This window comes from Thalassophryne amazonica, chromosome 9 (genome assembly GCF_902500255.1).
Source record: "Thalassophryne amazonica chromosome 9, fThaAma1.1, whole genome shotgun sequence".
Taxonomy (NCBI): Eukaryota; Metazoa; Chordata; class Actinopteri; order Batrachoidiformes; family Batrachoididae; genus Thalassophryne; species Thalassophryne amazonica.
In genome coordinates this window covers 47,926,518-47,950,423 of record NC_047111.1, presented here as the reverse complement: position 1 = coordinate 47,950,423, position 23,906 = coordinate 47,926,518, and the positions used below count along the sequence as shown (strand labels likewise).

The 23,906-nt window shown below is 46.3% G+C and overlaps 1 protein-coding gene across 1 annotated transcript in view; it reads left to right on the top strand.

Annotated features, from left to right (window-relative positions):
* Positions 1 to 4,381: 4,381 nt before the first annotated feature.
* Positions 4,382 to 23,906, top strand: part of sh3pxd2b (SH3 and PX domains 2B) — a 182,888-nt gene continuing 163,363 nt past the window's right edge. Inside the window, 1 exon segment of the mRNA XM_034178006.1 lies at positions 4,382 to 4,777. Within this exon segment, the coding sequence (XP_034033897.1) occupies positions 4,706 to 4,777 (72 nt within the window). The 5' untranslated portion in view covers positions 4,382 to 4,705.

The window sequence follows — 23,906 nt, the reverse complement described above, 5'->3', positions numbered from 1 at the left end:
AGGAAGAACATTTAGTCACTTTTAATTGCAGTATAATTGTCACACTTACATCTTACCACAGCTGTGACACTCTGCTGATTGACATTTGATACATCATGTCATGTAAACTAAATGTGATCATCATCAGTGAGATAAATTTTCTCTTCTTTAACTTCACTCCAGCCAATTCACATTACATTAAGAACCATTCATATTTAAATGTAGCCTTTAGTCCATATTTTGCACCAAAATGGGTAAATCAGTGCACAGAGGAGCTTAGAAAATTACAAAAATAACAACATGAAATAACAACATTTATGAACAAATTGCACTGTTTAAAAACAATAACGTTTGTGTCACATACAAGTTAATGTCCAGATTGCCTTAAAATTATGAATTAACTAAACTTCAAAATATAAGTTCAGGTAACTAGAATATTATAAACTGAAAAAAGAACCAACTTAAATGAATTGTTACAATTGGTAACATCTAAGTGAATTAAGTTGTTTGAACTTAGTTAAGAAGTGACATCAACTCTAACTTACAAACTTAAGTTCAAACAATTTAATTAATTTAGATGTTTCCAATTGAAACAATTAATTTAAATTGGTTCAGCTATTCTTTTTTCAGTGTAGAATATCATATTGACAATAACACCCTTACTTTCCCGCTGCCTTCCTGTACATGTTCACCTGGTCACACTGCATTTTATACTTGTGTAATTTAAAGTGTTGTAAGTGTATTTTATTATGTAACTTTTTTATTTTATGAGTACTGACTGGAGTTGTAACCCTAATGTCATTGTTCTGTAATCACTTCAATGGCAATAAAGGCTTTCAATTCAATTCAGTATCTTTTCATTTTATAGTCGAGAGATCTGCCTTTGGATTTGTGCTGAGTGGACTTTTTTCTTCCAAAAACCTGCCTTGCAACATAAAGCCACCATAAGAAATATGTGTTCCTGTACTGGTTAAATGATTATAAAAGCAACTTCAACTTATCTTGTCAAGTAAAGCCAGACAATTTAAAAGTTGCAGGCAGCCTTGACACTAAAGTTCAGATGTTTTTGAACTAGGAAGTACTGACACATCCTGAGGTGTTAATGTGTATCACTGTATTTTCAAATATACACCGATCAGCCATAACATCATGACGACTGACAGGCAAAGTGAATAACTCTGATTATTATATGGCTGTGATACTACTCACACTCTGATTGGCTGATTACCTGTCATATATTTTCCCATATCAGACCACTATGGGAAAATTACACTTTACAAACATAATTTTCAGTTTTGCAAATGCCTTTTTTTACAAATGAAAAAAATGACATATTTACAAATACACATTTATTTGTAAAAAAAAAAAAAAAAAAAAAAAAAAAAATCAACCAATGCATTACAGCAACTTGTGTGCTGGTTTTTACAAATAAATAAACCAACCAACCAGTGATGAGAGGAGTCTCATTTTCCCAGAATGCCTTTTGGCATCTGTTTCTGTTAATGCTCAAACCTTCAGAATTAGCACATTACTTTAAAACTAAAAGAAAAATGACAGAGGTGACATTAATTTCAATAAACTGTCCGGAACTAATTTGGTTTAGAAATCAAAAACATAAGTAAAACTGCTAGCTAACTTTTAGCAGACTAAAAGTTAGCGTAACTCAATTTAGTGGCAGCTAATTGGTCCACTGATTAAGTTTTTTTGAAGTTAGCTGAAAAGCTATTCTGCTAACAAAGAAGTTAGCTTCACTAATTAGTACATTAGCGGGACTGTGCCCACCACTGCACATACACTCTCACGAGCGCCACTAGCTTATCTTATGGCAAGCTAAAAGTGGATGCTCTTGTTTTAGCCGAACTTCTAGCCAGTTTGTGTGTATTCTGTGTTCGTACGCGTCCACGGCCGACATGCTTCATGAATTCCTGTGCAAAATATACAACTCCAATTCCAGTGAAGTTGGGATGTTGTGTAAAATGTAAATAAAAACAGAATACAATGATTTGCAAATCCTCTTCAACCTATATTCAATTAAATACACCACAAAGACAAGATATTTAATGTTCAAACTGATCAACTTTATTGTTTTTGTGCAAATATTCACTCATTTTGAAATGGATGCCTGCAACACATTTCAAAAAAGCTGGGACAGTTGTATGTTTACCACTGTGTTACATCACTTTTCCTTCTACCAACACTCAATAAGCATTTGGGAACTGAGGGAAGGAACTGAAGTTTTGTAGGTGGAATTCTTTCCCATTCTTGCTTGATGTACAACTTTGGTTGTTCAACAGTCCGGGGTCTCTGTTGTCGTATTTTGCACTTCATAATGCTCCACACATTTTCAATGGGCAACAGGTCTGGACTGCAGGCAGGCCAGTCTAGTACCAACACTCTTTTACTATGAAGCCACACTGTTGTAACACATTCAGAATATGGCTTGACATTGTTATTATTATATGTTTATTTGATAGGGACAGAACAAAAAGCATATGCCATGTTCATAGGTGCCATGATAGGTCATATAGCTAATAGCTAATTCACAGACCTTGTCCCTGGAGCATAAAAAGAACACTTACGCAATCATAAAACAGCACATAATAGTAGCAATAAAACAATACAAGAAAACACAATAAAATATGGCTAATGTCTGCAGATTTGATTTAGGTTAAGCCATTGTCTTATTTTGTGCTTAAAGTCATTCAGGTCTGTAAGAGATTTCAATTCGGCAGGTATAATGTTCCAGATGTGTGGACCTTTTACTGCAAACACACTCTGTCCAAAAGTCATTTGACATCGGGGTGGTCTACAGTCTCCACTCACAGCTCCTCTTGTAATGATACCATGAGTTTGACATTTTTGAATCATTCCTTTTACAATATCAGGAACAAGACCATTGACACATTTAAAAACTAAATTCAAAAACAAACACTTCAACAAATTTTCAAAGCTTAAGAGTTTATGCTTTTCTAGGATTTTGCAGTAATGCCACCTAATTGGCTTTTGGTCAAGAGCTTTTAAGGCTTGTTTGTAAAGAAAGTTCAAACCTTTTAGAGAGGATTGGTTTGCCTGGCCCCAAACAGTGATGCAATATGAGAAAATGGGACAAGATCATTGCATGAAAAAAGAACTTGGCTGCACTAATTGACAAGCAAGATCTTATGAGACGAAAACAATTCAAGTTAGTCCTAACTGTCTTAGTCATTTTCTTTTTCAAGTTAGTCCTAATTGTCTTAGTCATTTTCTTTATATGACTCTCAAATTTAAGATGGGAGTCCAAGAGGACCCCCAGATATTTAAATTCATCTACTCTTTGAATTTCCTTTTGATTTATTTGTATCCTAAAATTTTCTTTGGACTTTTGCCTTAATGAAAAACACAGACACCGTTTTAGAACAGTTTAACAGTGTCTTGCTGAAATAAGCAGGGACGTCCCTCAAAAAGACATTGCTTGGATGGCAGCATGTGTTGCTCCAAAACCTGGATGTACCTTTCAGCATTGATGGTGCCATCACAGATGTGTAAGTTGCCCATGCCATGGGCACCAACACACCCCCATAACATCACAGATGCTGGCTTTTGAACTTTGCACTGGTAACAATCTGGATGGTCTTTTTTCTCTTTTCTCCGGAGGACATAATGTCCATGATTTCCAAAAACAATTTGAAATGTGGACTCATGAGACCACAACAGACTTTTCCATTTTGTGTCTGTCCATTTCTTTCTGTGTAGGCTCTCAGTTGTCCAGGTGGTTTCCATAGTAGAGAAGCTTGAATCTTCGACTGGACTGGGTTGCTTGACGTGAGGACGTTTCGCTTCTACGATTACAAGTGAAATGTCCTTGCATCAAGCAACCCAGTCCAGTCGAAGATTCAAGCTTCTCTACTCTGTCCATTTCAAAGCTGGAACAAGAAGCTGCACTGAAAGAGATCTATCTGGGAAGAGACACATTCTGTATGCTGTCACTCTAACGAGAGCAGCACGCTGAGCAGGGTGGCGAAAGTAGTCCGGCGAGCTCAATCTGTGGGCGAGCTATCCCACGATGCCAAAATAGCAGAGACGTTGCTCCAATGAGAGCAACACGCTGAGCAGGGTGCACTGCATATAGAGTCCAGTGATCACATGGCTTTAACTTTTTAGTTGCAGATCTGGCTTCTGTTTGGTGGCCACCAAGGCACTGTTTGTAATTGAGGTTGGTGTGATATAAGTGCAGCTCATGCCAAATTAACTTGAAACACGTTAACCAACAGAAGCAAGAGGGAAGAAATGTATAATGCCACTGACAGTTCTGGGGTTCCAGTTTCTGCCCCTCCAATCATAAAATCTTGGTTACGCCCCTGTGAATCTGCGATAAACTATTATAATATCGATCACAGGCGCTGATCCGCGTCTGCGTGGGGATCAGGATGTGATGGTGTCAGCCTTGTGGCGTGGTCACACTGTGAAGGGCCGGCCCGTGGGGCAGAATGGAGCGTATCCCAGCAGCTGAGTGGGAGTGGGCGAGCTGGGATAGGCTGGGAGTTTGGTTACAGCAGGACGGGACGAGGCGCACGGAAAAAGGGCAAAACCGACTACTGCATACTTCTGAATGATACAGAGGAAATCTGACCAGGTCTGGTTCACGGAAAGCAGCTTTATTAACACTCGATCGGAGGTTGGGGATCGGACTCGGCTGTGATCGCTTTTCTTTTATTCCCCACGGACACGAAGAGAGGAGGAGGACGTCATGCCACGGCGCACCGTGCACGAAGTAACAGTGCAAGATGTCCAGAAGAGAAGGAATCCCAACAAACACTACGTGAGTCTCACTTCGTCGTTGTTGTAACGCGAAAGTGCGCAACAGATCAGCTTCTTTTCTTTTCGCAATTCTTCACTTTGAGCCGGTTAAAGTGAAAACAAAGAAAGTGTCAGATTACAGCCGGGCGACACACACACACACACACACACACACACACACACACACACACACACACACACACACACACACACACACACACACACACACACACACCGCTGTTTAATCCCCCAACACAGCCTTTGATTTTACAAAACTGATGACCGGCTTCACATGATTTAGATTAAAACCTTTACTTTCCTTATTGAACCTGTTTAAAGCGCATTAAACGGAGCGAATTGATAAGTAGGTCACAGGATCGAAACTCCACACAACGAAAAACTGTCATTTTAGTTTCTGTGTATCCAACACACACACACACACACACACACACAAAAAAACAGAAAGTCACATTTTTATTTATTTATATTAAAATAAACTACCAACTTTTGAGTCTCAGGGGCGGCTCCAGTTTTTTTTTTTTTTTTTTAACATGGGTGGGGTGGGGGGGGCTAGTTGGGCAGTGTTGTATGAAAGTGTCTGCTGTTATTTTAGAAGTGCTTTATAAAAATACCTCCAGTTTACTTCCTCTGTGGACTGTGACGTCAAAAGTTCCCAAATTTCATTGCAACATGATTCCACTCATTTCTTCATCTTCAACCGCTTTTCCGAGATCAAGTCACGGAGCATGATTCCAGAGCTTACCCCCCCCCTCCCAAAATACTAAGAAATTATGCAAATGTGGAAGTGGCAATTCTTGCAGCTCCTTAAATAACCGCTACCATCCTACTCAACTCATGCCGGGTTTGCACAAGCGCCACCTCTTTACACATTGATAGGCTGGCTGGGAGTTAGGCGGAGTTAAGCACTGTCAAGGTGGTAGCATCCAGAGCTGCCCTGTTTCAGCTTCAAAACCACTTTTCAGAAAACCTATGTCTATTAAAAAACAGCCAGTTTTTCTAAAAAAAAAAAAAAAAAAAAAGCGCTGTCATTGTTGCTAACAAGCAGTAAGCTTCGTTAGCCTCGGAGGAAGTGTACCGAGAAGAAGAAAAACATGCAGTTCCTTGACTGGCCACTTGAGGCTGGCTCCAAAGGTGAGCAGGTTCCCATTCAGGTCCATGTCCATCCATACATCCATTTTCTATACCCGCTTACTCCAATTAAGGGTCACTGGGGGGACTGTAGCCTACCCGAGCATGAGGCAGGGCACATCTTGGACAGGAGGCCGGTCTGTCGCAGAAGTCCATGTCAAAATGCCCAACTTTAGAGCAGAAATAAACATGTTTCCAACCTTTTTGTAAACAACTGTTTTTGTTTCTATAGATACAATAGGTTCGCCCTCCATGACAACTGTATTGGGGGGGGGGGGGGGAATTTTTAGGGATGTGGTTACTTTGAGTTACAGTGACTGAGCGCAGTGTCTCTGCCTCTCATAATGTCAGTAAAGCTACCTTGACACTTCCATGAATTTGTTCCCCGCACTGGCACACTATCTGGCATGCAGATTACAAACTCCTTGAAAACTGTTGTAAACTGTGCGTGAGCTGTGTGCGGTTGTGTGCAATTGAGCAAAGAAAATTTTAAATATTTAAAATCTCTGGCATGCATTAATTTTGTGAACTAGATGTGAACATTGCACAGTCTATTCTAAAACACTGTGTCAATGCATCTCATTGCCGCAGAGCACCTGAGCGATTATGATGATATGTTACAGCCACAATAAACATACTTTTACAGCTACATTATAATTAACTTATAAGAAGGAATGAAAATGCAGTACCTTTGAGACAATTCCAAATGCGTTCTGCACCTTATGAAACACACGAGAGAGAAGAGCTGAAGCTGCAGATAATTCCTCTGTGACTCTGGGAGCGATGAGAGATGGTTTAATCAGCCATGTTCGAGAGCAAATGCATGAAATAATTATTTTATATAATGCTGCATCCAGCAGCACAGGGCGTGGCATCCAGCGGGACAAAATGGGCCACACTGGCACGACGAATTGCGCTGCAGTACGGGGATTAAATTTGTGCAAGTGTCAAGGTGCCTTAACTCATTGCCCTGTGGTAGCGGCTGGTAGCTGTTGTGGAGGGCTGTGTTTCCTTTTGAGCATTTTTTTTTTTTACAAATAGAAAGAATAATATGAGTGAGTGAAACTCCAGTCTTTTTAAATGTTGTATGCTAATGGTGCTAGCACTTGTAGCAGCTATCAGTAATGTGATCTGTTTGGTCCCTTTAATGCATGATTACTTTGAAAACCGCCATCACGAGCCTCCCAGCTGACTGGGTTATAGCAGTGGGTAGATGGGACTCATTAGCCCTGTTAAGGCGGTCCACCTAGGGGAAGGAAAACCCTGATGTTAAACCCCCAGCCTGGGTTACTGCCCCCGTGCCTCCGAGGAAGGTTCTTTAGCCAGAGGCTAGGAGAAGGTCACTCTGATGTAAAACCTACAGCCTGGTGGGCGCCACAGCCTTCTCAGCTTGTCTGTGCCACCTTGCCTAAAGAGTGGAATTGGTGTGCGCGAGCTGATCCCCACTTTAAGCAACGAGCGCAGGCGGGAAGGAAAGCCCTGCAGCGATGGGAAGAGGCGAAAACAGCAGGTGCATGATGGCACTGGGAGCTGCAGTCTCGATCCTGCATGCAGGCGGCTCAGGAGCTATGGTCGTTTGATTGCTGACCCGAGACAACAGCATCATCCGGCAGGGCCCTGGGTGACCAAGCAGCCCTGTTTAGGGATAGCCCTGCTTGCTCCACATGGAGACAGACCTAGAAAAGGTGGTCTAAACACGGCTTGTCTCACTAGACCCGGTTGGCTCACCGCTGCCAACGGGCATCACTACACGCGGTGCGAAAAGAAAAACAAAGAACCTCAAAATTGCGTGCTGGAATGTACGCACAATGATGGACTCAGACAGTAGCAGTCATCCTTGAAGACGCTCAGCCTTAGTCGCCAAAGAGCTAGCAAGGCTTGACATAGACATTGCTGCACTCAGCGAGGTGCGCTTTGCAGACCAAGGGTCACTCTCCGAAGAAGGCACAGGCTACACACTGTTCTGGTCAGGGAAGGCTAAAGAAAATCGTTGACTCTCAGGGGTCGGGTTCATGATTAAGAGCGCCATAGCACATAGGTTACACAGTTTGCCAGTTGGACATTCTGACCGACTCATGTCACTCCGGCTCCCCATCAACAACAAGGATTTTGCCACTATTGTTAGTGTGTATGCCCCAACCATGCAGGCCGACATCGGAGTTAAGGAGACTTTCTATAGCGATCTGCACAACTTTCTACAGCGCGTCGACACCCAGGACAAGCTCCTCATCGTGGGAGATTTCAACGCCAGAGTGGGCCGCGACTCTGATGTATGGAAGGACGTGCTAGGGAAACATGGCATAGGCAACTGTAACGACAATGGCCGCCTGCTGCCGGAGTTCTGTTCTGCACATGACTTGACGATCACCAACAGCCTGTTTCAACAGAAAGAGAGATTCAAAGCAACCTGGAGACACCCACGCTCCAAACACTGGCAGCTTCTGGACTACGTTCTGACGCGACAGCGTGATAGAAGAGACGTACTACATACCAGGGTGATGCCTAGCGCGGATTGCTATACGGATCATCGCTTGGTCCATTCCAAGATTGCTTTCACTTTCAAGCCCGCTCCTAAGAAGAAAGGCCCACAGTTTAAGAAGCTACAAGTCCACAAGCTGCAAGACATAGACACAAAAATGGCGTTCCAGGCCAAACTAGAGGAGAGACTGCGTGGAGAAGAAGGCCTGCCTGACGACCCTGAACAACAGTGGATGAGATTAAAGACCATCCTTCAGGAGACGGCAGCAGAAGTAGTGGGCTTCTCAGCCAGGAAAAATAAAGACTGGTTTGATGAGTCTGATGCACAGATCCAGGAACTACTAGAAAAGAAATGTGCATGCCACAAGACTCTTTTAGCTAAACCTGATGACCACTCTGCCAAGACAGCTTACAGAAATGCCTGCTCCACACTGCAAAGCAAGCTCTGCATACTGCAGAACGACTGGTGGCTAGCTTTTGCGGAGAAGACACAACAACATGCCGATGCCAGAGACATGCGCTCCTTTTATGAAGCCCTTAAGACCATCCATGGGCCAGCACATCAAGTGCAAGCACCCCTGCGCTCCTCAGACGGCTCCACCCTTCTGACGGACAAGGAAACCATTATGCAGCGTTGGTCAGAACACTTTGAAAGCCTCTTCAGTGACAAGCGCACTGTGCAAGAGTCATCAATTGAGAAGATTCCCCAGGTCGAGGTGAAATGGGAACTTGATGACCCCCCCTAACACTTGAAGAGATCCGAAAGGCCACCACACAGCTGAATCCAGGGAAGTTTCCTGGCATAGATGGCATCCCAGCAGAGGTGTACCAAAATGGAGGTGAGGCAGTCCTCGACAAGCTTCAAATTCTCTTCTCCAGTTGCTGGGAAAAGGAAATGGTTCCACATGACCTTCGGGATGCGGTCATTGTCTCCCTGTACAAGAACAAGGGCGACAAGTCCGACTGTTCTAATTACCGGGGCATCAGTCTCCTCTCAATAGCAGGTAAGATTTTGGCTCGCGTGCTGCTCAACAGGCTTACCCCTACCATAGCGCATGAAAATACTCCAGAGAGTCAGTGCGGATTTCGGGCCAACAGGGGAACCACCGACATGATCTTCGTCCTGAGACAGATCCAGGAGAAGTGCAGAGAACAGAACATGGCCCTTTATGCAGCCTTCATAGACCTAACGAAGGCTTTTGACACGGTCAGTCGTGAGGGTTTGTGGAAGATTCTTGCACGCCTTGGCTGCCCTCCAAAGCTCCTCACCATCATCCGCCAGCTGCATGAAGGCCAGATGGGACAAATGAAGTACAACACGACTCTGTCCGGCAGCTTCCCCATCTCAAATGGCGTCAAACAAGGTTGCATCCTCGCGCCCACTCTGTTCTCCATCTTCTTCAGCATGATGCTTTGTGAGGCCAAAGAAGACTTGATAGACGGCATCTATATCCGCTTCAGAACCGACGGAAGTCTGTTTAACTTGCGGCGCCTTCTGTCCCACACTAAGATCACAGAACAGCTAATCATGGAGCTGCTCTTCGCAGATGACTGCGCCCTCGTCGCCCATACAGAGCAAGCCTTGCAGCACATTGTCAACTGTTTTGCTGAAGCAGCAAGAGCCTTCGGCCTCACCATCAGCCTGAGAAAGACAGAAGTGCTATATCAACCGGTCCCCCATACAGCATATACCCCACCCCAAATCAACATCGAGGGTACCAGCCTGAATGCAGTAGAGCACTTCACGTATCTCGGTAGTGTTATCTCAAACGACGCATCTGTTGTCAAGGACCTAGACAGTGGCCTTGCCAAGGCCAGCAGTTCTTTTTTTCGACTCTCAAAGAAAGTCTGGCAGAATCATGCACTGCGCCTTTCCACAAAAGTGCAGGTCTACAGAGCCATTGTGGTCCCTACCCTCCTGTATTGAGCTGAAATCTGGGTTCTGTATCGCCAGCAGATCAGATTACTGGAACGCTTTCATCAGTGTTGTCTCCGAAACATCTTCGGGATCAAGTGGCAGGACTATGTCTCAAATGAGGACATCCTTACCAGAGCCAAATTGCCCAGCATGGAGTCTATTATACTCAAACAACAGCTTCGTTGGGCAGATCACGTAGCCAGGATGGATGATACACGCATGCCAAAATTAATTCTCTTTGGCGAGCTCAAGGAAGGGAGACGAAACCAAGGGGCCCCCAAAAAGCACTATAAGGACCAGCTGAAGAAACAGCTCTCCCTTGCAGGCATTCAGCATCAGTCATGGCAGCATCTAGCTACAGATAGACTCAGCTGGCGTTCCAGCATCAAATCTGCCAGCCTGAAGTTTGAGGCAGAAAGAAGTGAGGCCTCACGCCAGAAGCATCAAAGACAGAAAGAGCGGGCAGCAGCACAAGCCCAGCCTACTCAAGTGTTCATTTGCCCCAAGTGTAACAGATCTTGTGCATCCCGCATCAGACTTTTCAGCCACCAGAGGGCTTGTAGAAAATAAACTAAAAAAAAAAAAAAAAAAAAAAAAAAAAAAAAAAAGGCCTTCCCACTATCCTCGCAAGCGAGGAAACTGCCAACAACAACTTTGAAAATAAACAGCTAACAACAATTACTTTCCACACCAAAGCAAATCATCTCCCCTTCTTTTTCTTTTAGCTACGATTTAAAATACTTAAGGTGTAGTCAATGTGTCCCTTTTGGGCTACTGTATCAACATGGTGATGCAACATGGCGGCCTACATGAGGGTTCCACTCCCATGTAAATATGAAGACTAATTCTATACAGACACAAACACATTGATTTGTCGTTGCAGGTGAATATACTCTAATGACATTGAATTTTATTTCTGGTAATAAACAGCACTTAACCCTATACACTGGAGCTTTCACCACTCCATCACTGTGACCCCCCCCCCCCCCAAAGTTTTTAATATGTTGGAAGATAGTACATTTTTACCAACTTCCACTAAAAATATAATAAGACTTGAACCATAATAATCAGAATTTAACATGGTACAAAGGTGTTCAGATTCAGAAAACTTTATTGATCCCTAAAAGGGCAATTCATTTCACACCCAATTACCTAATCAGCGGTATCTCTGATTTAAAAAAAAAAAAATTAGAAAGAATGCCTTCTTTCTACCTGTATACCTCCATGATACAGACAGTAATTGTTGCAGCTTTACTTGGGTACTGGTTGGTTGGCTGGTCTTTGTTCCAAAATCTTGAGTGGTCCATTGCATGATCCCTGAAACCCTCAGGTTAATTGGTTCCACAGGCCACTGGGCTAATCCTCCAGCTGAAATAAATCATTGCAGCTTTGCCATGCCTTCATGCTCTGTGAGGTCTGCAGGAAAACATACCTACAGCCTGTGGTAAACAGAAACTACCGGATCTGAGAAAGTACTGTTCATAAGGTCATCAGAGTGAATACAAGTCAATGTTTGGACAAGGGAAGGGCCTAAACATTTCAGACAGAGTGGATGTTTTGGAGTACAGTTGTGTCGACAGTGCTGTTTCTTGTATGCCAGGAGTAATACATTTTATTGGGGAGTTTAGTAAGAAGCAACTGGACTTGGTTGTTCCACATGGAGGAGAATCTTTTTCTGCAATGGGGTGGATTCTGTTTTGTAATAACACTGTCCTTTTGTCAAGTATGATGAATCCAAGTGTGTGCACGTCTTTATCGTGGGGAACCCGTTCATATCGGAGTCTTAGATGCAAGTCAAACTTTCAAATAAACATATTTCATCTTATCAAACATTCTGTGTGTTAAGTCAAATAGAATGTCAACTTTCTTAATTCCCATCAAGCTACACTACAAGCACATTGTGATAGTTTAGTTTCAACTCTATTGTAATGGTTTACAGAGGCAAAGGTGGAAAAACATTGGCACTGTCCAAATACTTATGGGCCTGTGTATATGAGCCATTCAAGTGAACTGCTACACAGGAAGCACCTGGGTCCTACCCAGGTCAAGAGGAGGATACTGGACACAATTTGATCCAGTGTTATCGGCCCCTGACACGTTTGACTGTGTCTGTCTATCACTCCTTTGGTAACGCCTACATTCTGTGTGGAATGACTGAGATCAAATGATTCATTGAATCTGGTAGGCAAGAATTAATGTTTTCTTGAATCTGGTAGGCAAAAATTAATGTTTTCATTGAAGTCGTTAAGACATTATGACATGGGAAACTGATCAGGGAGGGAGGGCCAGCAACCTTTAATTGCTGTTGTTGATGATTTGTCTGTTTGTTCAAGTTGTAATGATACTGTTCGGAAGGTGTCGTAGCACGGACCCACAACAGGGGGCGCAAAGGAACGGACAATGAATAAGCCAATAAGTAACAATTTAATGTTGTGACAACACACAACTAAACACACAAGATCTGTATAGTCAATTAACACCAGGTGACGTGTGGGCAGGCTCAAAGACAGAAGACCCCCGACGAGAGATGAGCCGCGTCCCACACGGCTTCCACCACCAACGGCCTGAAGAACACCGGAGCTGCCAAGTCCCGAGTCCCCAGGTGGCCTCTGTCTTTGGCTGTCGACCCTGGTACTGCTGGCAGAAAACAAAGACAGGATTGATGAGCGTGAATTCGCACACTCAGTAATCCACAGTCTGCACTCAGTTAGGAGGGAGCACCTCCACCTCCAATCACACACTTGTGCAGCTCCTGTTTAACCACTTATCTGGTTTGGGGTGTGAGGCGAAGCCATCGCTGATCACACCAAACGCCAATCCCACAGATAAGGCAAGCACCACAGGAAAACGGCTGCAAAAGAAGTTCAGATTATTACTCAATGTTCGAGTCAGCAGAGAAAATTACCTCTTCGGTAGTTGATTTCTCGGCGAGGAGGTGGAGTTGCAGTCCGGCCTTTATGGTGATGGTGATGATGATGAATGAGTGACAGCTGTCACTTCTTCTGGGTCTGGTGCCCTCTCGTGCTTGGAGCCCGCACTCCAAGCAGGGCGCCCTCTGGTGGTGGTGGGCCAGCAGTACCTCCTCTTCAGCGGCCCACATAACAGGACCCCCCCCCTCAACGGGCGCCTCCTGGCGTCCGACCAGGCTTGTCCGGGTGTCTCTTGTAAAAATCGGCCAGGAGGGCCGGGTCCAGGATGAAGCTCCTCTTCACCCAGGAACGTTCTTCAGGTCCATACCCCTCCCAGTCCACCAGATATTGGAACCCCCGGCCCTTACGACGGACGTCCAGGATCCTGCGGACTGTCCAAGCAGGCTCCCCGTCAATGAGCCGGGCAGGAGGCGGCGTAGGTCCAGGTGCACAGAGGGGCGAGGTGTGGTGTGGCTTGAGGCGGGACACATGGAACACAGGGTGGATCCGCAGTGAAGCTGGGAGTTGGAGCTTCACTGCGGCCGGGTTGATGATTTTGAGGATTCTGAAGGGTCCTATGAATCTGTCCTTCAATTTCGGGGAGTCCACACAGAGAGGGATGTCCTTTGTCGAGAGCCACACCTCCTGCCCGGGCTGGTATGTGGGGGCCGGGGAACGCCGGCGGTCCGCATGGGTCTTGGCCCTCGTCCGGGCCTTTAACAGGGCAGAGCGGGCGGTCCGCCACACCCGGCGGCACCTCCTGAGGTGGGCCTGGACCGAGGGCACACCGACCTCTCCCTCCACCAGCGGGAACAATGGGGGGCTGGTACCCCAAACATGACTCAAAAGGGGAGAGGCCGGTAGCAGACGAGACTTGGCTGTTATGGGCATACTCGATCCAGGCCAGATGGTGACTCCAGGCCACCGGGTGCGCGGAGGTGACGCAGCGAAGGGCCTGCTCCAACTCCTGGTTAGCCCGCTCTGCCTGGCCGTTTGTCTGGGGGTGGTACCCGGACGAGAGACTCACGGTGGCCCCCAGCTCCTTACGGAAACTCCTCCAAACCTGCGAAGAGAACTGGGGACCACGATCTGATACGATGTCCGATGGTATCCCATGCAGCCGCATGACATGGTGGACCAGGAGGTCTGCCGTCTCCTGGGCCGTCGGGAGCTTCGGGAGGGCCACGAAGTGGGCCGCCTTGGAGAACCGGTCCACTATTGTGAGTATGATGGTGTTGCCCTGGGACGGCGGGAGGCCCGTGATGAAGTCCAGGCCGATTTGAGACCAGGGGTGGTGAGGCACCGGCAGGGGTTGGAGGAGTCCCGAGGTCTTCCGATGGTCTGCCTTGCCCCTGGCGCAGATGGTACAGGCCTGGACGTAGTCCCGAACGTCGCTTTCCAGGGACGCCCACCAGAAGCGCTGCTGGACCACTGCCATGGTCCTACGCACTCCGGGATGACAGGAGAGCTTGGATCCGTGACAGAAGTCCAATACGGCAGCTCTGGCCTCTGGTGGGACGTACATTCTGTTCTTGGGGCCGGTCCCCGGGTCCGGGCTCCTTGCCAGGGCCTCCCGGATGGTCTTCTCCACGTCCCAGGTGAGGGAGGCCACGACAGTGGACTCGGGGATGATGGTCTCGGTGGGGTTCGACAGCCCCACCTTGGCTTCTTCTTTGTGCACCCGGGACAACGCATCCGATTTCTGGTTTTTGGTCCCGGGGCGGTACGTGATCCGGAAGTCAAAGCGCCCGAAGAACAGAGACCAGCGGGCTTGCCTGGGGTTCAGCCGCTTGGCGGTCCGGATGTACTCCAGGTTCCGATGGTCCGTGAAAACCGTGAAAGGCAACGACGCCCCCTCCAGCAAGTGTCTCCACTCTTCAAGAGCCTCCTTCACCGCGAGGAGCTCCTGATTGCCGACGTCATAGTTCCGTTCAGCTGGGGTCAACCTGCGGGAAAAATAGGCACAAGGATGGAGAACCTTATCAGCCTCCACGCTCTGGGACAGCACGGCTCCTATCCCTGAGTCAGAGGCGTCCACTTCCACTATGTACTGGCGATCAGGATCAGGCTGCACCAGAACTGGTGCAGTCGAGAACCGGCGTTTCAACTCCTTGAACGCGGCTTCGCACCGATCTGACCAGGTGAAGGGGACCTTGGTGGAGGTCAGGGCAGTCAGGGGGCTAACTACCTGACTGTAGCCTTTAATGAACCTCCTGTAGAAATTTGCAAAGCCGAGGAACTGCTGCAGTTTCCTGCGGCTTGTTGGTTGGGGCCAATCTCTCACCGCCGCAACCTTGGCCGGATCAGGGGCGACGGAGTTGGAGGAGATGATGAACCCCAAGAAGGACAAAGAAGTGCGGTGGAACTCGCACTTCTCGCCCTTCACAAACAGCCGGTTCTCCAACAACCGCTGTAGGACCTGACGTACATGCTGGACATGGGTCTCAGGGTCCGGGGAAAAGATGAGTATATCGTCCAGATATACGAAGACGAACCGATGCAGGAAGTCCCGCAAGACGTCATTTACCAAAGCTTGGAATGTCGCGGGGGCGTTAGTGAGGCCGAACGGCATGACCAGGTACTCAAAGTGACCTAACGGGGTGTTAAATGCCGTCTTCCATTCATCTCCCTTCCGGATCCGAACCAGGTGGTACGCATTTCTAAGATCCAATTTTGTGAAAATTTGGGCTCCATGCAGGGGCGTGAACACTGAATCCAACAGGGGTAACGGGTATCGGTTGCGAACCGTGATCTCATTCAGCCCTCTGTAATCAATGCATGGACAGAGTCCGCCGTCCTTTTTGCCCAGAAAAAAGAAACCAGCACCCATCGGGGAGGTGGAGTTCCGGATCAGCCCGGCAGCTAAAGAGTCCCGGATGTAGGTCTCCATTGATTCGCGTTCCGGACGTGAGAGGTTGTACAACCTACTGGACGGGTACTCAGCGCCTGGGACCAAATCGATGGCACAATCGTACGGTCGGTGCGGGGGAAGAGTGAGCGCCAGATCTTTGCTGAAGACGTCAGCAAGATCGTGGTACTCCTTTGGCACCGCCGATAGATTGGGGGGGACTTTAACCTCCTCATTAGCCGTCATGCCGGGAGGAACCGAGGATCCTAAACACTCCCGGTGGCAGGTTTTGCTCCACTGCGTCACAACCCCGGACGGCCAATCTATGGGGATTGTGCTTCACCATCCACGGAAATCCCAAAATCACTCGGGAGGTAGAATCAATCAATCAATCAACCTTTTTTTATATAGCGCCAAATCACAACAAACAGTTGCCCCAAGGCGCTTTATATTGTAAGGCAAGGCCACACAATAATTATGAAAAACCCCAACGGTCAAAACGACCCCCTGTGAGCAAGCACCTGGCTACAGTGGGAAGGAAAAACTCCCTTTTAACAGGAAGAAACCTCCAGCAGAACCAGGCTCAGGGAGGGGCAGTCTTCTGCTGAGACTGGCTGGGGCCGAGGGAAAGAACCAGGAAAAAGACATGCTGTGGAAGGGGGCAGAGATCGATCACTAATGATAAAATGCGGAGTGATGCATACAGAGCAAAAAGAGAAAGAAACAGTGCATCATGGGAACCCCCCCACAGTCTACGTCTAAAGCAGCATAACCAAGGGATAGTCCAGGGTCACCTGATCCAGCCCTAATTATAAGCCTTAGCGAAAAGGAAAGTTTTAAGCCTAATCTTAAAAGTAGAGAGGGTATCTGTCTCCCTGATCTGAATTGGGAGCTGGTTCCACAGGAGAGGAGCCTGAAAGCTGAAGGCTCTGCCTCCCATTCTACTCTTACAAACCCTAGGAACTACAAGTAAGCCTGCAGTCTGAGAGCGAAGCGCTCTAATGGGGTAATATGGTACTACGAGGTCCCTAAGATAAGATGGGACCTGATTATTCAAAACCTTATAAGTAAGAAGAAGAATTTTAAATTCTATTCTAGAATTAACAGGAAGCCAATGAAGAGAGGCCAACACGGGTGAGATATGCTCTCTCCTGCTAGTCCCCGTCAGTACTCTAGCTGCAGCATTTTGAATCAACTGAAGGCTTTTTAGGGAACTTTTAGGACAACGTGATAATAATGAATTACAATAGTCCAGCCTAGAGGAAATAAATGCATGAATTAGTTTTTCAGCATCACTCTGAGACAAGACCTTTCTGATTTTAGAGATATTGCGTAAATGCAAAAAGGCAGTCCTACATATTTGTTTAATATGCGCTTTGAATGACATATCCTGATCAAAAATGACTCCAAGATTTCTCACAGTATTACTAGAGGTCAGGGAAATGCCATCCAGAGTAAAGATCTGGTTAGAGACCATGCTTCTAAGATTTGTGGGGCCAAGTACAATAACTTCAGTTTTATCTGAGTTTAAAAGCAGGAAATTAGAGGTCATCCATGTCTTTATGTCTGTAAGACAATCCTGCAGTTTAGCTAATTGGCGTGTGTCCTCTGGTTTCATGGATAGATAAAGCTGGGTATCATCTGCGTAACAATGAAAATTTAAGCAATACCGTCTAATAATACTGCCTAAGGGAAGCATGTATAAAGTGAATAAAATTGGTCCTAGCACAGAACCTTGTGGAACTCCATAATTAACTTTAGTCCGTGAAGAAGATTCCCCATTTACATGAACAAACTGTAATCTATTAGACAAATATGATTCAAACCACCGCAGCGCAGTGCCCTTAATACCTATGACATGCTCTAATCTCTGTAATAGAATTTTATGGTCAACAGTATCAAAAGCAGCACTGAGGTCCAACAGAACAAGCACAGAGATAAGTCCACTGTCCGAAGCCATAAGAAGATCATTTGTAACCTTCACTAATGCTGTTTCTGTACTATGATGAATTCTAAAACCTGACTGAACCTCTTCAAATAGACCATTCCTCTGCAGGTGATCAGTTAGCTGTTTTACAACTACCCTCTCAAGAATCTTTGAGAGAAAAGGAAGGTTGGAGATTGGCCTATAATTAGCTAAGATAGCTGGGTCAAGTGATGGCTTTTTAAGTAAAGGTTTAATTACTGCCACCTTAAAAGCCTGTGGTACATAGCCAACTAACAAAGATAAGTTGATCATATTTAAGATTGAAGCATTAAATAATGGTAGGACTTCCTTGAGCAGCCTGGCAGGAATGGGGTCTAATAAACATGTTGATGGTTTGGATGAAGTAACTAATGAAAATAACTCAGACAGAACAATCGGAGAGAAAGAGTCTAACCAAATACCGGCATCACTGAAAGCAGCCAAAGATAACGATACATCTTTGGGATGATTATGAGTAATTTTTTCTCTAATAGTCAAAATTTTGTTAGCAAAGAAAGTCATGAAGTCATTACTAGTTAAAGTTAATGGAATACTCAGCTCAATAGAGCTCTGACTCTTTGTCAGCCTGGCTACAGTGCTGAAGAGAAACCTGGGGTTGTTCTTATTTTCTTCAATTAGTGATGAGTAGAAAGATGTCCTAGCTTTACGGAGGGCTTTTTTATAGAGCAACAAACTCTTTTTCCAGGCTAAGTGAAGATCTTCTAAATTAGTGAGACGCCATTTCCTCTCCAACTTACGGGTTATCTGCTTTAAGCTACGAGTTTGTGAGTTATACCACGGAGTCAGACACTTCTGATTTAAAGCTCTCTTTTTCAGAGGAGCTACAGCATCCAAAGTTGTCTTCAATGAGGATGTAAAACTATTGACGAGATACTCTAACTCCCTTACAGAGTTTAGGTAGCTACTCTGCTCTGTGTTGGTATATGACATTAGAGAACATAAAGAAGGAATCATATCCTTAAACCTAGTTACAGCGCTTTCTGAAAGACTTCTAGTGTAATGAAACTTATTCCCCACTGCAGGGTAGTCCATCAGGGTAAATGTAAATGTTATTAAAAAATGATCAGACAGAAGGGAGTTTTCAGGGAATACTGTTAAGTCTTCTATTTCCATACCATAAGTCAAAACAAGATCTAAGATATGATTAAAGTGGTGGGTGGACTAATTTACTTTTTGAGCAAAGCCAATAGAGTCTAATAATAGATTAAATGCAGTGTTGAGGCTGTCATTCTCAGCATCTGTGTGGATGTTAAAATTGCCCACTATAAGTATCTTATCTGAGCTAAGCACTAAGTCAGACAGAAGGTCTGAAAATTCACAGAGAAACTCACAGTAACGACCAGGTGGACGATAGATAATAACAAATAAAACTGGTTTTTGGGACTTCCAATTTGGATGGAAAAGACTAAGAGACAAGCTTTCAAATGAATTAAAGCTCTGTCTAGGTTTTTGATTAATTAATAAGCTGGAATGGAAGATTGCTGCTAATCCTCCGCCCCGGCCCGTGCTACGAGCATTCTGACAGTTAGTGTGACTCGGGGGTGTTGACTCATTTAAACTAACATATTCATCCTGCTGTAACCAGGTTTCTGTAAGGCAGAATAAATCTATACGTTGATCAATTATTATATCATTTACCAACAGGGACTTAGAAGAGAGAGACCTAATGTTTAATAGACCACATTTAACTGTTTTAGTCTGTGGTGCAGTTGAAGGTGCTATATTATTTTTTCTTTTTGAATTTTTTTGCTTAAATAGATTTTTGCTGGTTATTGGTGGTCTGGGAGCAGGCACCATCTCTACGGGGATGGGGTAATGAGGGGATGGCAGGGGGAGAGAAGCTGCAGAGAGGTGTATAAGACCACAGCTCTGCCTCCTGGTCCCAACGCTAGACAGTCACAGTTTAGAGGATCCAAGAAAATTGGCCAGATTTCTAGAAATGAGAGCTGCTCCATCTAAAGTGGGATGGATGCCGTCTCTCCTAACAAGACCAGGTTTTCCCCAGAAGCTTTGCCAATTATCTATGAAGCCCACCTCATTTTTTGGACACCACTCAGACAGCCAGCAATTCAAGGAGAACATGCGGCTAAACATGTCACTCCCGGTCCGATTGGGGAGGGGCCCAGAGAACACAACAGAGTCCGACATTGTTTTTGCAAAGTTACACACCGATTTAATGTTAATTTTAGTGACCTCCGATTGGCGTAACCGAGTGTCATTACTGCCGACGTGAATTACAATCTTACCAAATTTACGCTTAGCCTTAGCCAGCAGTTTCAAATTTCCTTCAATGTCGCCTGCTCTGGCCCCCGGAAGACAATTGACAATGGTTGCTGGTGTCGCTAACTTCACATTTCTCAAAACAGAGTCGCCAATAACCAGAGTTTGATCCTCGGCGAGTGTATCGTCGAGTGGGGAAAAACGGTTAGAGATGTGAACGGGTTGACGGTGTACACGGGGCTTCTGTTTAGGGCTACGCTTCCTCCTCATAGTCACCCAGTCAGCCTGCTTTCCCGACTGCCCGGGATCTGCCAGGGGGGAACTAACGGCGGCTAAGCTACCTTGGTCCGCACCGACTACAGGGGCCTGGCTAACTGTAGAATTTTCCACGGTGCGGAGCCGAGTCTCCAATTCGCCCAGCCTGGCCTCCAAAGCTACGAATAAGCTGCACTTATTACAAGTACCATTACTGCTAAAGGAGGCCGAGGAATAACTAAACATTTCACAACCAGAGCAGAAAAGTGCGGGAGAGACAGGAGAAGCCGCCATGCTAAATCGGCTAAGAGCTAGTAGCTACGCAACCTAGCGGATTCCTAAAAACACGCAAAGTGAATAATGTATAAATAATTTAGAGGTGATTCAGCAGAAGGAGTGCTTTAGTTAAGGCACCAGACAGGCCATGAAGCAGCACAAGTAACGCATGGCAACAGCGAACGCACGACAACGGTGCAAAAATAAAATAAAAATCCACTAGACAGGCTGTGGAGCAGCACAGGTAACACACGACAACAGTGGTAAAAAATAAAATAAAAATCCACTGGACAGGCTAGGTAGAAGGTGTTACATGGAACACTATCTCCTCCCTGTGATTTCCAGACACAACCAAGGTCACAGGCTGTGTCTGATGTGTGATTAACGGATGCAGGGTGCCATCTAGTGCTCACACCTGCAATGGTGCCGGCAGAGCCTCCAGGGGGAGCCCTACTTCCTTTGCCCATCTGCTATCCAGCAGATTCCCTTCCGACCCCGTGTCTAACAGTGCTGGGGCGTGAAGGGTTAGATCCCCACTATGGATCGTTACTGGGATTCGTGCAGATTTGCGGAGTTTCCCCGCGTGCGTGTTATGGCCCACCCTTAGCCCAGTTTCTAAGGACGGGCGTTGTAGTTTGACCGTTTGGGGCAGTCCTTCTGCATATGCTCACAAGAGCCACAGACAAAACACTCCCCGTGGGCCAGCCTCCTTTGTCTGACGTTTGTCTTTACTTTGGCCCTGCTCGTGTCCATAGCCTCCTCAGCAGGGGGAGCTGTAGCCACACGGAGCTCTCTGGCAGTGAAGCGTGGGGACGACGTCACCCTTTCGGAACCGGAAGGGGGAGGGACGGCTCGTGCCTGGTCACGCCCCCCGGCCTGCTCCCGACGATGCTCATTCAAACGGTTGTCTAAGCGTATAACCAAATCGACAAGCCCGTCAAAATCCCGCGGTTCCTCCTTAGCCAGCAGGTGCTCCTTCAGGACCGGAGACAGTCCATTTACGAAGGCGGCGCGGAGCGCAACGTTATTCCAGCCGGACCTCGCTGCCGCGATGCGGAAGTCGACTGCATACTCGGCTGCGCTGCGACGACCCTGTCTCATTGACAGCAGCACGCTCGAAGCGGTCTCGCCTCTGTTGGGATGGTCAAAAACTTGTTTGAACTCCCATACAAACCCAGCATAAGACGTTAGGAGCCGTGAATTCTGCTCCCAAAGCGCCGTAGCCCAGGCGCGTGCCTCTCCTCGAAGCAGATTAATAACATAAGCCACCCGGCTGGCGTCTGACTCGTACATGACAGGACGCTGTGAAAAGACGAGCGAACACTGCATGAGGAAGTCTGCGCACGTCTCAACACAGCCTCCGTACGGTTCCGGAGGGCTTATGTATGCTTCAGGGGACAGTGGGGGGGGTCGTTGATCGACCAGTGGAACGTCTGTTACGGGCCCAGGACCAGCAAGAGGAGTGGCTGCAGCAGTGCCCTGATCGCGCGTTTCCACCCTGGCGGTGAGAGCCTCCACCCTCCGGTTAAGGAGAACATTCTGCTCAGTCACTAAATCCAGCCGAGCCGTGAAGGCGGTTAAAATCTGCTGCAGCTCACTCAACACGCCTCCCACTGATGCCTGCGCTCCTGGCTCTTCCATTGGCCGTTCAAGCTCGGGTTGATGCCCCTCAGAATCCATGACGAATGGCCGAGAAATCCTGTTGGGAAGGTGTCGTAGCACGGACCCACAACAGGGGGCGCAAAGGAACGGACAATGAATAAGCCAATAAGTAACAATTTAATGTTGTGACAACACACAACTAAACACACAAGATCTGTATAGTCAATTAACACCAGGTGACGTGTGGGCAGGCTCGAAGATAGAAGACCCCCGACGAGAGATGAGCCACGTCCCACACGGCTTCCACCACCAACGGCCTGAAGAACACCGGAGCCGCCAAGTCCCGAGTCCCCAGGTGGCCTCTGTCTTCGGCTGTCGACCCTGGTACTGCTGGCAGAAAACAAAGACAGGATGGATGAGCGTGAATTCGCACACTCAGTAATCCACAGTCTGCACTCAGTTAGGAGGGAGCACCTCCACCTCCAATCACACACTCGTGCAGCTCCTGTTTAACCACTTACCTGGTTTGGGGTGTGAGGCGAAGCCATCGCTGATCACACCAAACGCCAATCCCACAGATAAGGCAAGCACCACAGGAAAACGGCTGCAAAAGAAGTTCAGATTATTACTCAACGTTCGAGTCATCAGAGAAAATTACCTCTTCGGTAGTTGATTTCTCGGCGAGGAGGTGGAGTTGCAGTCCGGCCTTTATGGTGATGGTGATGATGATGAATGAGTGACAGCTGGAGCTGAGGATGAGTGACAGCTGTCACTTCTTCTGGGTCTGGCGCCCTCTCGTGCTTGGAGCCCGCACTCCAAGCAGGGCGCCCTCTGGTGGTGGTGGGCCAGCAGTACCTCCTCTTCAGCGGCCCACATAACAGATACATTTATCTCCCGTTAAAAGTATTGCAATTTGATTTTGCAATTGTTCTCTTGCAACTCTTGACCATTGGGTAAGATAAATATACTACTGGAGATTGTGTATCATATTGACAAAAATAATGGTCATCACATTTTTGATTACTTTTTTAATTTTAAAATTTTTTGGCTGATTTGAAAAACAATCCAATCCATGACTTAAAACCGCAATTCATTCCAATCTGGCTTTTGTGATCTGGAACACATCTGTAACACTTGGGTGCATAAAAAGTAGTTAAAAAAAATTGTTTGTATTGGGGTCAGACAATGTTTATTTAGTTGGTATATCTTGATCAATGCCATGGTGCAACAGGCAGAGGAACTCTTCTTGTTATTGCTAATTCTCCGGGTTGTTATTGTAGATACTAGCCCTTACAAAGAATGAAATCGATATATTCCTCAGTTTGAATTTATCAAAAGTCGTGCTGAAAACTAGGCCCGGGTCCCCAGAGACTCAGCCCACACGGGACTCCATCTTCTGAAAGACTCCGAACTAGAGCCCGACCGATACGGCTTTTTTGAGGCCAATGCCGATAATGATATTTGGATGAAAAAATGCCGATAATCGATAAATCGGCTGACTTGCCGATA